The 15,014-nt window shown below is 43.1% G+C and overlaps 1 protein-coding gene across 1 annotated transcript in view; it reads right to left on the bottom strand.

Moving 5' to 3' along the window:
• The window catches only part of ABCG1 (ATP binding cassette subfamily G member 1), a 64,764-nt gene that overhangs the window by 12,960 nt on the left and 36,790 nt on the right, over positions 1-15,014 (bottom strand). The window contains exons 5-10 of the mRNA XM_019528985.1: positions 10,515-10,565; positions 4,991-5,136; positions 3,939-4,062; positions 1,965-2,079; positions 1,226-1,374; positions 67-168 (exon numbers count right to left, since the gene is read on the bottom strand). Coding sequence (XP_019384530.1) covers positions 67-168; positions 1,226-1,374; positions 1,965-2,079; positions 3,939-4,062; positions 4,991-5,136; positions 10,515-10,565 — 687 coding nt within the window. The remainder of the gene's footprint in view (positions 1-66; positions 169-1,225; positions 1,375-1,964; positions 2,080-3,938; positions 4,063-4,990; positions 5,137-10,514; positions 10,566-15,014) is intronic.

Genomic DNA, 15,014 nt, shown 5'->3' with positions numbered 1-15,014 from the left:
TGTTCAGTCACATCACAGAGATGAAAAGTGCCCTTGGCTACAGAAGCATGTTAGTAGGAGCCTTACCGAATCCCTCATGATACTGAGGAAAGTTCTTTTAAACAAGATGCAGAACTGGGTGAGGCAGCTGGCTGAGAAGCTGTGACAGCCTTCTGTGGATGAAGAATCCTGAGGGAACACACAAAGGAACAAACTAGCTGTTAGGGTAGCTTGTCACCTTTAGCTTTAGTTGTACCTGCTTGAGTGCTGAATTATATTATTAGTTAAACTTTTCTTTTATATTCAGCCTTATTTAACTATTGCTTAAGTTTTTGTAAAACCTCATTATTATTTAAACTTTTCTTTTTTCATTTTGCCTGTGTCTACATTATCAGCTAGCCTCGAGTTCACTTTCACAGGCAGCTTATGTTCCAGCATTACCAACATATGCATGTGAAATGTAGGCCTTGTTATTAGCTCTAATTAACATAACTTGGCAGAAACCGACTAAAGCAGAGGGATGACATGATTGGATATGTTAATGAAAGGTGTTAAGAGGGGACCAATTGGACAGTGCCCAATTGTAGAGCTTTTGGAATTTCTGGTTTTGATGGACAGACCAAATTAGGAGTCTGGGGCATGCCCTAATTAAGACACCCGTAATAGATCAAATTAAGAAGTGTGCATATGATGAGTTTGTTGGAACAAACTAATATGCTGACAGGATAAAAATATGAACAGTATGGTGATTATAGGGAAATCAATCAACAGTACCTGGAAATGAAAAGTCAAAGGAAAAAGCATAAAAAGGGGGCAAGAAGGAAGTCTAGTGTATGTCATTGTCGTACAACATTTGGACTGAAAAACAGCCATTACCCATAGACAACCACCCTCTACTTTCAGGAACTGATAACATCTGGGATTGGGTGAGACCATTGAACTAAGTGTTTTTTTTTCTCTCTCTCTCTAGATACGATTATGCATGTAATGTATTAATAAAGAAAGATTTTAGTTAGGCTGAATTGTGAGAGGCATATTCGACATTAAACTCTGGGTTGATTATGCTTTGGAGATCTTTTAGTGCCAAAGGTGCATAACATCACCTTCTCACAAAAAACTTATTTATTGTTCATCAGCAAGAGCCAACCCCACACAAAAGATGAAGACACCTTCCCCTGTTTACTTAAGATTTAGGTTCTTCCTTTCTACCCCAAATTTCCCTGCTCAGTTTTTAGGCAAGGTTTACCTCTTCAGACGGTCGGTGCCATAAGAAGGGGTTTAATTCGTTTTCACCACCAACGTCTCTCTTGTAGTCAGTGTCACACATCCTCTCCCCCACTGCTCTTACAAGCCGACTGTTCTGGTCACCATATTCACCAGATGCAACCTCCATCACTACATAAACATTTGGAAGAGATATTAATCTTAGATTAAAAACAGTAATGATAGGCCTGGCTATTGGGGCCCCAGCTCCACAAAACTGAAATCAATAGAAGTGTTGCCAGAACCAGGCCCTAAGTGCACAACATTTTTACGTAAAGTCTTACATATTCCTCCTGCTACTGTCAAATATAATGTTTTAGAGAAAACATGGAGAATATATGTCTGCCTTGATACTCATAAGGGACACACTTATGTTTCTTGAGGTCCCTGTTGTCTTGAAGCACTTATTGTCACTATAAAATACTGACGTATTGTTTTCACAAGGACCAGGAGCACAGACACAGAGTCTCATTAAAAACCAAAGTCAATAACTGTGACACTATTTGTTCTCTCTTTCATCTCTTCTGATTTGACCATTCTAATTTTAATTGGAAAAAGTCACTAATCAGTTCTACCACTAGATGGCATTCAAATTACTTAGAGAAAATAGGACTCTCAACCTACAATGTAAAACAACAAAAATATAAAAACAAGAAGCACTAAAACCCATTGTTATTTCTATTTCTAAAGCAAAATAAGCAAACTGAAAAGTTGTTCCTTACCAAAATCTGCTGGATTGTGGTAGGTTGGACAATTTAAACCCAAATCTCTCAAGTAAGGGACTAGATTTAACACTTTCCCACGGTAAATGCATTGACCTTGACTCAAGACATACAGCTGAAAAACAAACAACAAGAATGAGAATGTGAAAAAACAGTAGAGCATTTGAACCCGAGTTCAGTGTGAAATCCAATGACCTGGTGTCTGAACTAGGGAAAAGTAGCAAGAGATGATTGAAGAGATTTGTCATTCTTGAATGTAAACCTCCTAACTAATGGGAAATGTCTGAAAAATTAGAGGTGACAGCCAAAATGCTGTAAAACTACCTCTTCATGGCTTGCTGTGTACTAATACAGAAATATATGAATTCACCCATTACACAGCAGGTCAGAAACTATACAACAACCATAAGTGATGCATGTTATTGGTATGAAGTTGTGGCTAGTGAATGCAGGGAGAGAATTTGGGAGAACAGGAAGGGAGGAGCCACAGAGCAGTAGGAAAAAGATTGACTGTTCTTGGCTTTTTACTCTCTTTTGACTGCACTCGAACTCACTGCAAGACTGGCAGCCTTCAAGAGCTGCTACACCTACAGGAGAATGAGTTTCTCTAAGCAATCACAGTTTTAATTTAAATCTCATAACAAGTTTAACATAAATGTAAAGAACCCTGAACATGACTGGCCACACCCTTTGTACATTTAAGTACAGATTTTTCATGGACTCCATTTCTATTATTATTATTATTTTCTGGAGAGCATTTTCTTAATTTCTAGCGGCATAGCCAGGATAGGAATTTAGGGTGTGTACAGAAGTTGCATTTTGCCATTTAAAGTGCTTTATTGCCATGACTTAACAGAAGTGCATGGCTTTACAGAACTTTAAAAATGGGTACAGTGCTTTAAATTAACCGTAGTTAATGAAGTATTAAATTTTACAGCACATTAGTAATGTACAGTGTTTTAAATAACTACTGTACTCTGGCCAAATGTCTGGCAATTCCTCCAGTATCCCATGGACTTCGTGAGCTACTATCCGGCCTCGTGGCAGACATGTTGATCATTCCCAGATAAGAGGGGCAATGGGGATTGAAAGGGACATGCCACAGGTGAAAGGATCAAACATCCCCCCACAAACACACACACACCCTGAAACTCTTTATAGTTCACACACACACACACACACACCCCAAGACTATTCATGGCTGGAGGGACCAGACACTTGGACACACCATGGGTGGGACACCCCAAGATTCTGCATGGCTGGAGACCAGATGCTTGGAGCCAGGCTATCAACCTGAGTGTGAGCTGCTGCCTGGGTTTTGGCAGAAGTCGTGCCCCCACTACTAGCTAGGGGAAGAAGGGCAGGGAAGGAGAAAGGGTGGGGAAGGCGAGGGTAAGATGAGAGGCTGAGTGACAGCTTTTCATCCCAGCTCAGCTTTCTCTACTAGTCTGTCTCTGTCTGCAGTCTCCTGTAGCCCCAGGAGGCTGCAGAGCACACCCTGTCTCCTAGCTTGGAAAGTGCAGGCAGGCTACCCCTACCCCACCAAACACTGAACTTCTGCCATGTTTAAGAGCACTCTAAATGTACAGTGTTATGAAGAGTGCTCTAAATGACAGCACTGTAAAACATGCACAGAGCACTTCTGTACACATCTTTATCTAGGCAGCAATGCAGACATTAATGGTAAACTACCAAATACACTATAACAGGAGTTTTACACACAAAATGAGGATGGGAAAGGACCTGGAAATTAGATCCATGATGACCATGGCTTCTAAAATTTACCAACTAATAAGAACAAAATCTAGAAACAAGTTCAGGAGTGAAAAATGCAAAGAACAATTGGATTTTGTTCTGACTTATTGATTCCAGGGATATTGAGCTTGGACACAATCCATGGCTTTTATACCATCTAGAGTGTGCAGTAATACACATATATGTATTGCAATAAATATAAGAATTTCAGAATACTACCTGATCAAATAGCTCAAACAGTTTTGCACTTGGCTGATGGATAGTGCAGATGATGGACCTGCCGCCCTGGGCTAAAGCCTTCATCAGAGACACAACCTGAAAACAGGATGCGCTGTCTAAGCCGCTGAAAATAATGCAAATAAATAAATGAATAAATAAATGCTGTTAGATTTGTGGTTCTACATGCAACAATTCAGAAATGTACATGTGCTTAGACTTGTGTTTTCAATCTTACATTGTCATCTTTTTAGAGGTTGCATCTGCATCATCCTACACATCACTACACACTAGCTCCAAACTCTTACTTCTTTTTTCCCCTGTTTTTTTCCATTACTCATACTTAATTAACATGGGAACTGTTTTGAGGGCTGCCTCAGAACACTTCCAGATTCTCTGACAGAGATTTCCAAATCGAGATGTCCCCAACTATAGCATGCAAATTCACTTTTGTAGACCCTATGGAGTTCAGGTTGGCTACAGGCACTGAACTGACACTTAGGACAGAACATGGCCCTAAATATATTATGTTGAAAGAACACAATTCTCAAAAATGTTCAAGTCAATAAACTACTTTCATTTAAAGACAAACTGTTATAAACCAAAGATTTTTTTCTGTCTCTCTTGGCAAGAAATCCCAGAGAACTGCCCATCTCCCTCTTCTACCGTTTCTCCCGAAACAAACCATTGTAGCCCCTTTACAACAGCATTTAATCAGCTAAGCTGCTCATGTTGTATCTTGGGCCTATTCACCACTACATTGTACCACAATGTTACTATGTTAAGGTAATTCAACTGATGTCTTCAGTATTACACCAGAGTAAAACTGGAGGAGAGCAGTGCCAGGTCAGAGCCTTTAAAATCATTAAGAAATGCCAGCTTTGCAAAAAATACAAAATTACAAAGCCTGTTGCAATGTAAATTCTGGCACCTGTGCTTTAAAGGAAAGTCTTGATTGTCTTCTGAGATGCTAGGAGGGACTAAAACACAAGTTGGCATTTTTACAGCATATACAGTTGTGAACAGTTATTTCTTAGTTTTTAGCCTTGAATTACCTAGTAGGTTCATCAAAGAACATAACAGGGGGGTTATTCACCAGCTCCAAAGCAATGGCAAGACGCTTCCTCTGGCCTCCAGAAAGACTTCCAGTTCTTGTGTTGGCACATGAGAGCAAACCCAGAGCTGTCAAGATTTCCTTTACCTAGAGAAAAGATCAGCACAACATCACATATTCTTTAATCTGCCACCATAAAAGAACCATCTCACCATGAGCATTGATTTTTATTTTATTTATTTTTGTTAGCAAGAATGAAAACCAACTGATCCTATGTTATAATCCATAAAATAAAGCCCTCCTCAGCATAATTTAAGGACAGATGGACTTAAACTTCTATTAGATTACTAAGGGCTCTGGAGCATGTTGTTTATGATTCTACCTCCAATTTTGCTCACTTTCCCCCTCATGACTATTCCAAGTGGGGTTCCTTGATTTGCAATAATGACTAGCATTTAACCTCACAGCTGGATGTCAGAAGAACATTGTCAATTATGAACATAGCCAAATAAACAGGCTTTCTTTACATTTTCTATCATTCTTGTGAGATGCTCCACCTGCACCTCCAAAATCTCAAAAAGTACTTTTCCAGGAAATCATATCTGTTCATTGTTGATCCTGTCTGCCTCCCATCACTGGTTAAAGTTGCCTTTATTGGTTGCCTCTGCTCCTCCCTAGCATCTCTTGGTGCCTCTTTCCTGTTTTCCCACTGTGCCACTCCCAGTGGGCTGGCCTGCTGTTGTGCTCCCACCACCTCTGCTTCTCTCCCGATGTAACTTCTCCTATGGCTCCCACTCTATCTCCCGCTCTCCTCTGCTCCCATCTTCCTTTTGGCATTGTCACTCTTATCACTAATGTCTCCACCATTGCTCCCATTTTCTTCCTTTGCTCACCTTCTTTCTTCCTTTCTTCTCCACCTTTGTCTACTCTCCATCTGTTCCCCTCTCCAGATGTTCATTTCTGCTCTTTAAAACTCTTTTTTCACTTCATGCTTACTTGCCACTGCTGCCATTGTTTTGAGCTTTGGGTCTCCCTCCCCCACTCCTTATATCACAACTCTCTGTTGATCTCTGCAGTTCACCCAGAATCCCTCCATCACTCCCTCTTTCAGCCTGTTGCATATACTTAGTGTGGCGCTGCCTTCCATGAAGTGAAGCCAGACCAGCTTGTCCTGTGCCTCATCTGCATATACCATTTTTGAGCATCCCACAACTCATGACAAGAGCAGCTGGTTCCAGTCATGAGTGGGGACAAACTACCACATAGATTCTTTGGGGGGGGGGGGGCGGTATCTGAAAGTACACACATACTGAGCAGTGCTAAGCTGTGGGGTTACCATGGCTTGAAATGCTCTTGACCCAATGAATCATGTGGTAAATCATGAGCCTTTTGGTTTTGGACTAATAGCATGCATAGTTCATACCATATGTAAGTAGATGTCAAAGTACTGTTTAAAAGTGTGCTTATGTATCGAGTACCTGTGCTAAAAACTGAAGCAGTTTCAAAGCAGGTAAAATGCAAATCACTATGTTTATTTCAAGGTCAGTATTTTGAGATGTGCTCCTCACTTCCATATGCTCAGGGAGAGCAGGGTCTAACCATAAGAAGGAGGGGGAAGGGACTTCAGGGGGAAAAAGTTGGGGGCAGACAGAGTGTGAGGGGTGTATTTGACCTCCAAGATTTATTTGCCCAGCTGTAGCAGAGAGAGGGGAACAAATTCAAGGAAAACCGCCAATAATTAGATTCTCTACCTGGAAAATGACAACAAATTTCTACATTTTCCATATATAGAATCTAATTGTTGGCCAGTCATCTTATAATCAGGGTCATCTTATATTCTATAAATATGGTAATTGTTTTCATTGACTATCTTTGCTCCTCAAGAGTTATATTTTAAAACATGGCACCTGATTTCAGATGCTTACTTTTTCTTTGGTGCCCAATTTGAAAAAAAGTGTGCATGTTTGTGGGAAAGGGGGATGAATTTTCATGGGTATTATGAGGAGAAACTCACAGAAATCCTCCAAACTCTACATAAATAGTAGCATCATGCAAAGTATAAGCCATTGGAAAAGCCGAAGAGTCTTATCTTCCATTTTCTATGGGCCCAGCCTTATAGCTCTTACTCATGCAAGCAGTTTATGAGCTACTTACACAAGTGCTACAGGATGAAAGTTTATATTGCTCCAGTTTGCAATGAAGGAAAGGCAGCAACTGCCACAGTACTCAGGAAAAAGAAAGCAAGCTCGTAACTTCTACAGCTAATAGCTACTTGGCTGGAGTTAGTATTATGGAAACTTTGTTAACACAGCAGAGTACACCATAATAGCCTAATCTTGCTGGGTGCTGAACACTTTAACTTGAACCCTGCTGACATCAGCAGGAGTTGCAGATGTTTGTCCTTGTGGACTGGCACTACTGACATGACACACTTAACATTAAAGAACAACAGTCTGTAGAAGAAACAACATTTGAAGATAAACTTCCAGATGCTGGGTCCTCAATAGGTCGGGGGAGACTGTGATAAGTACCTTCCTTCTCTTCATGCATAGAAGGGAGGGGGATCAGAAAGACTATGGGAAAAGGGGCTCATCATAAGTTTACAGGATGAAAAAGATTGGGATCCACTGGCCTAGAGTGCAGAACTGATGAGCAGGCATAGAGGGAATGGTTACATCTGAGATTTTCCACTTGGCCCAGTCATTATATTAACAAATATCAGTATCTGTGCTAAAACTGCTTTAAAAAGCATAGAATTTGTTAATGATAAATATCTGCATTGCTGAGTAGCAATGAATAATTTATTAATTATACTGCTATAGAGCCTGTGAGCCTTCCTCCATCACGATCCAGACCTCATTGTGCTAGTGGTGTATAGAAAAATAAGACGGAGTCTCTTTTGAAAAGCATATACATGACAGCTACACTGGGAAGCCAAGCAAGTGAGTTAGCTTGCTTGCTTGCTTGACTGTTTACTGTGGTGTAAGTGATTTAACAAGGTTTTTAACATGAATCAAGGAAACCATTCTCACTGCTGAGACATGGCTACTATAAAATACAATAGAATTTTGCACTCAAGTTCTGAGGAAGATCCTGTTCAGTTCATTAAGAAATCCTATTTCATGGAATCAAAGAAGCCCTGTGCTATCCAACACTAACATATTCCTATGGATTACTCTCTCTAAAGAACCTCTCAATTTTCATTTAGATTCCCTCTGACAATTATCCAGAAGAAGCAGATACAGGAACTTATGCCAGCCTCTGCAGGAAACTCACTCCCTATTATGTTTCTAACCACTTCACACAGCTTTTGCTGTCCCTATTGCACCCACAGTTTGTACAAAAATAAGAAAACTACATATATTACACCAGCTCCTGCATCTTTGATTTTTGCATATTTTTCATGCTTTAGGCAGGGTGCATGATGATATCACTGGGGGCCAGAAAAGATTATCTCTCTTCTTTTTCTTTTCCTTCCTTTCCTTTCCTCTTCTCTCTCTCTTTTTATAAATAAACACCACCTCACACCCAGATAGACAAATTATAGGGTTTTGTGTTCTTCTTAAGCATAATAAATTGCCCATTGATGGAGTTGTATGTAAACAGAACAAGGTTTGCATTTGTTAGGGCAATATTGCAGAAGCCAAATTCAGATCTCAGTTTGATTAGTATGAATCAGTCAAATCTGACAGAAGAAGAAACACCCGAATTTCCTCTCAAGTTATTGAGTCAGACTAAGCCACAGTAGATTCTCTAGAACTTGGTGAGGAACATGGCCAGGCAAAAGGGGTCCAGGACCATCCCAGCTGAGGGCCTGTATGTGTCCATACCCTATACCCTCAAGAGGCAAGGCGCCCTGGCAAGTGCAAAAAAGGGAAGACAGCTTTAGGTATCACTCTCTTTCTTCTCTAATCTCAGTGAAGCTGGGAGGAAGAGGGCATAAGTCCTTCCTCAACCAGTCAGTCCCCTTTGCCAGACACTCAGCCTCCAACTGCTTTCCCCATGCAGCCACCTGAACCAAAAAACAGCCTCAGTTGGCCTCAGCAAGCTGGACTGTCCTTTCCCCTTCGCAAGTCTCCATGCAGGTGTCATGAGTCTAGCACATGGGAGTCCCCTAAGTGCAACTGGGGCTCTTAGAAGCACAGTATGGCCCCCCAGGATTTACACTAGATTAACTGAAATTAGTATCTGGCACTCCTTCCCATTTCTGCTCCTTGGAAAGTCATGGATGCCCCAAAATGAGAATCTGGAAGGAAAAAATGTAGGAGTCTTTGCACATCCCATCTTAACAGTAGGAAGTCTTGCTCAGACTAATACAGGAAGTCAGCAGCAGAGCAGGGCCTCATTTGCTCAATATGTGGGCACAATTACAGCTGCAGGATTGTACTGACATGTAATTCCCATTAGCCTCAGGATTGCCTGTGACTATAGCTTTGTACTTAAAGGTGAACAAAGAGATCTTTTTATTACTGGTACTTTCTTAAACCCACAAAAATGACCCCAAACAAACAAAACGTTCTAAATGAACATTGTACTTCACATGAATCTCTCACCACCTGAACCGTTTTTGCTTTCACCAATGTTGGGGTTTATTTTTTTTTAATTTTTAGCCTCAGTCGTCATCCTCCCCTCCCCCAATTGTGCTTTGTATTACAATGCTCTGTGCAGTGATGAATCGCTCTTCCCTCACATGTGCTGGCACATGCCGGTACCCCCACCCACGCAGCGATGAACACCTGAGCTCCGTGTCTGCCTAGGAACACAAAGACTCAACGTTTTGAATGCTCTGCCTGTGCATGTGAAAAAAAAAGTATGCGTTTCAGCCTCCGGAACCCATACTTACTGTATAGCTTTGCATGGCTCAGGTCTTGTGTTAGCTGGCTGTGTTTTAGCTTAGGCTCCTTGCTGACCACAGAGTCAACTGAACAGGTCAGCCTGCATTTCAATGGGGTTTTTCAGCTGTATTAAGCCAACTCATTTGGACTATATGTTTGCAAACCACTGACTTCCTGACCACCAAGATATATTCAACAACTCATATCTTAAGTGTGCAGCACTTGGCTTAAGCCTGTAAATTTCTGCAACAGTTGCTACTGACTGTGTCCATGCACACTATCAACTGGCCTAATTGTTGTACTGATCAACAACCAATTGTACTGATTATTGCCATGCACTGACAATATGTATGAACACATTAAAGAAAGGGTAAGCCCAGAGGTATGCATGTTTGGAACTAAGAGGTCCAGGAGGAATTTTGAAAAAGCCCCTTAAATCTACAATGCATTTGAATTATTTTTTTTAAGTTTACCTAATCAATAGCAACCTGAGTGCTCATTTCTATAGATTTGATTATCCACTCCCATGGTATAACAGCTGGTAACTTATGTTATGATTTAACCTATTTTTACGCATTAATATTCAATTGAATGTTAAACCCTCAAGGTTGTAATTCTCACTCTAGCACCTTCCCTATGTACCCACTGGTACAAAAAAGAATAACTCAATTTGGGTTGCAATGTACATACCATCTCCTTTCTGCCCTCATCCTTCTCTTGAAGTTTCAGATGAGCAGACACCTTTAATAGAAGCATACAATATAATTCAAGTTAATTTCAAAGTGATCAGAGTCAGGACACCATTTATAACCATGACAAATTTAAAACATTGCACTCAAGTAAACATTTCAATAATTTGTTCTAGCATGGGACAGACATTAGAAAATAGAAACTGGAGAAGTACAGTCTTAGCTTACCACAAAAACAAGTGTATGTATATGAAGGGGTATGCTTGTGTGTAAATTGTGAGGGGGGAATATTCAAGGGACTGAAAAAAAAATATCAGTGCTTAGAAAAGATCCAGAAAACAAAGGAATGAGTCTGGTAGCAGTAGAAGTGGGTTTGGATGCAAACAGTCAAAGCTAGGAAATTCCCAGCTCCGCCACTGATTTTTCTTTGTGGTGCAGACTAGTCAGAGTTGCTTTACACTTTGGATCCCCATCTCTAATATGAAGAGAGCTGTAGCTCCTTACTTTACAACTGGTGGGTTGAAGAACTATTTGTTTCTGTTTGTGAGGCTTTCAGTTGCCAGGGCAATGTGGAACTTATACGTAAAGAAATAAATAATCCCAAAGAAGATAGCATCTGCTGTCCTAAGAGAACTCTCAACAATTCTACTTTGCTGTTACTAGAAGTAATTGCACTGTTAAGTAATTAACTTTTGTCAGTGTCTTGAGTGGTCAATTTAGACAGAGAGTATATTATTTGGGCCCAATTTAACAACAATGGCTCTGTTTTGCAGCTGTAATTTAGGCAGCCACTTTGAAAAATTTGTCCCTATTGGTCTTTGACTTCTTTGTACTCATGCAGCAAATGAACCTGGAAAGCCTTCTTGAAGAGAAGAGCCTTTACAGAAATCTGCATAGTTAATTATAACTCTGGAAAGAAGCAAATAAAAGGTATAGGCAAAATTAGATGATAGTGGTCTCTTTTGGCCTTAGACGCTGTGAATTGACAACAGCATCTTTGTTAGTCTCTTTATCAAACAATAATATTCTTAAACAAAAGACTTTGTATCTTGAAAGTTTGGTGGGTGTCATGAAACTGGTGGGTTGACTGAACTAGACTGCAAAAGTTTAGACTGTCCCTTCAAACTAGCCCTCAGTAAACAGGCACTATGCCAAGAGATTTTATTTTCTTTAAATTCTAAGAGGCTTCACAGGAAGTGCAGGGGAAGAAAGACAGAAGGAGATTGTATACGAGTTTTCCTGTAGCCAAGGAAGGAGACAAAAGATCATCATCAGCAGAGCCCTGACTCAGAGCAGCACTGTGCCAGACTGCTCTCACACTGTGAGAACACAGGAGACAGGAGATAGAAGGGGATTTCAAGGTTGCCTAACAATTTTCTAAATCAGAGCTGGGCAATTATTTGGGCTAGAGGGCCACTTAATTAGTTTTAGCGAGCTATTGAGGGCCACACACATGTGCACACACATACTCCCAGCACCTGGGCAGAGACTGGGGCCAGAGCAGCAGCAGGAGTAGGAGCATGAGCCTGCCTTGTAAGGTGGCCATCATAGAGGACATTCCAGTTTTCTGCTACTCTGTCCTCTACTGATACAAAACCGGGCGCCTTTATGTCCTCTATTTTTCTCTTTCTCTTTAAGAGAAAAATAGAGGACATAAAGGCGCCCGGTTTTGTATCAATAGAAGACAGAAGACAACCGGACTGTCCTCTATGATGGCCACCCTACTGCCTGGGGATGTAGTATCTTAACTCCACTTCTCCCTGCCCCCCTACCCTGCGCTGCCTGGTTTGGCTGAGACTGGCAGACAGAAATGGGGCCGAGAGCTGCTCTGTGTTGGAGCCAGGACTGTGGCATTCACAGCCCGACAGATCTGGGCTTTGATGGGGAGGTTGGGGGGAGAGGACAGGGGGAAAATATGCCCCTACCTCTTGGCCTCTCCTCCCAACCTGCGGTGCAGACCCCAGCTGGGGGGTCTAGGACAGAGGATTCAGTTTCCCACTCATCTGTCACCATGCCATCCAGTGCCGGGTGGGTGGGTGCAGCTCTAGCTGCTGGCACAGCAGGGGACACTAGGGAAGCAGCTCTGCCCTCCCAGCACCACAGAGACCAGACTCCATCTCCCAGGCTGCCACGTGGTGCTGGACAGGTAGGTAAGTGGAGCTGCTTTTGCCCACCATCCCCTGCCATGTCAACAGAGGCTGGAGCCTGCGGCCCCACCACTTGTGGGCCTCCCAGTTGATTCTATCTGGCCCGTGAGTGGGTGGTGTCTCTAACTCTGGCCTCTGCTAGCACCATGGGCCAGACAGAATCAATTGGCAGACTGGATATGGCTCTCAGTCCATATCTTGCCCAACCCTGTTTTAAAGAAAGGGAATCACAGAGCTGATCCTCAAAATACTTAGTCTGACCATGTTAGCCATGACCAGCACTTTGGGATCTAGTGGAGAATGCCACCCTAAATTTTCCTGAATCCTAACGATGATTTCAAATGAATAAGGCAACAGAAGCTGAAGCAACCATGGAAGGGCAGGGTTGGAGACACCCTCAAGAGATCATCTATCCCAGTAGTGCCCCTTCATCTGGCCTCACAGGTCCAGTCTGGTGAATGGAGTCAGTCCAAGGACCCAGTCAGGCACAAAGGGTCCTGCATGCAGCTCCTGAGACTCCCCACGGGTCCAGAAGTTTGGTGGCAGGTGACCCTTGGCTTCTGGAGCCACAGCAATTAATGCTACCACTGCTCTCCTGCCACCAGATGTCCATATTCTCTAGGGAGCAACACTTGTTGGATGACATTGTCTGTGGGCCAAATCTGGCCTGCAGATAATCTTGGTCACTCCTGACCTAGTCTATCTCTCTGCATTGGGACAGGATTAATTATCCCTAAATGATGGCTACACAAACAAAGGAAACCCAGACAGGAAACCTGAGCTACCACAGGACAACTACACACAGCTCTCACAGAAAGAAGATACCTTGTCCTGGGAAGAAATTACCCTCGAGTGGAACCTGGTAAAATTTTGCAGGTGAGGGCACAATAGCGCAACTAAGGGGGGTTTCTGGGACACGAGGCCCAGGTGGCAACCTAGGCAGTAGCACAAAAACAGCAGCTGCTGTGTTGCTGACCCAGCCCCTCTTACTTTTACCAGGAGCTTGGCTACAGTTGCTGCCCAGTGTGCTACTGTTACCTTCTAGGCCACAGAAGTAGTAGTTACACCTCTGTTAGGGCAGATTCACCTTGGGTCAAGGAGCTGAATCAAGTCACCAAAACACTAATTTTATCCCATCCATCCACCACGTCTGCTGGGTCTCCCTAGGATATCCTGTTTATGTGCGTGTACCTCCATAACCTAGAACTCCAGACAGTAGTAAGAATGCATGCTCTCATCAGAAGGCAGCCTTCCTCTAGTCTTACTGTGGGGGTCTACTACAGACCCCCCAACCAAGGGGAGCAGCTGGACCAGGAACTTTCGGGCCACCTTGCAGAGGCACTTAAGGCAAAGGATGTAGTTGTCATGGGAGATTTAAATTACCCGGACATCTGGTGGGAGGAACAGTCAGCCAGGTTGAACGGTTCCAGGAGGTTCCTGGCCAAGATACAGGACCTCCATTTAATTCAGGAGGTGCAAAGTCCCACCAGAGGAAATGCCCTGTTGGACCTGGTCCTGGCCATAGGCAACGACCTGGTAAGGGGCCTCCAGGTCCTTGACCACCTGGGTGATAGTGATCATCGCTTGCTGGAATTCACCATCCAGTGCAGGGTGTCAAGGGCCTGTAGCAAGGTGGTAGCTCTAGACTTCAAGAGGGCCAGCTTCAACAAGTTGAGGAGATTAGTGGGAGAGGTGCTGGGGATCTCAAGGAGAGGAGAACTCAGTGCCCAGGACGAGTGGTTGTTCCTTAAGGAGACAATACTCAGGGCCCAAGGGGTGACCATCCCAACAAGAAGAAAGGGGGGCAGGAGTACCCAAAAGCCCCCTGGCTCACCAAGGGTGTACAGGAATGCCTGACTGCCAAAAAGGTGGCATACAACCGGTGGAAGGGGGGTGCTATCTCCAAAGAGGAGTATAGCTGCTCTGCTCGGCCCCGCAAGGGGGCTGTCAGGAAAGCTAAGGCAGACATACAGCTAGGACTTGCATCCAAAATCAAAGATAACAAAAAGTCCTTTTTCAAATATATAGGGAGGATGAAGAAAGCACCAGGAAATGTGGGGCCCCTGCAAGATCCTCTGGGCAATGTGGTGGTTGTGCCAGAAAAGAAAGTGGACCTCTTTAACCAATTCTTCACCTCCGTTTTCTTGTGCAGGGACCAGGATTTCCCCACCATGATGCAAGACGGACTCAAGGGTTGGGGAGGACTGGGTTAGAGAGCTTCTGGAAGGGCTGGACGTGTTCAAATCAGCAGGTCCAGATGCTGTCCACCCCAGGGTACTGAGGGAGCTAGAAGGGGTTATTGCAGGGCCCTTGGCACGGCTTTACGAGCGCTCATGGTGCTCGGGCCAGGTGCC

Source organism: Crocodylus porosus, unplaced genomic scaffold (genome assembly GCF_001723895.1).
Source record: "Crocodylus porosus isolate Cpor-Errol unplaced genomic scaffold, CroPor_comp1, whole genome shotgun sequence".
NCBI lineage: Eukaryota > Metazoa > Chordata > Crocodylia > Crocodylidae > Crocodylus > Crocodylus porosus.
The sequence above is the reverse complement of the archived record's forward strand: the minus strand, read 5'-3'. Positions and strand labels throughout refer to the sequence as shown.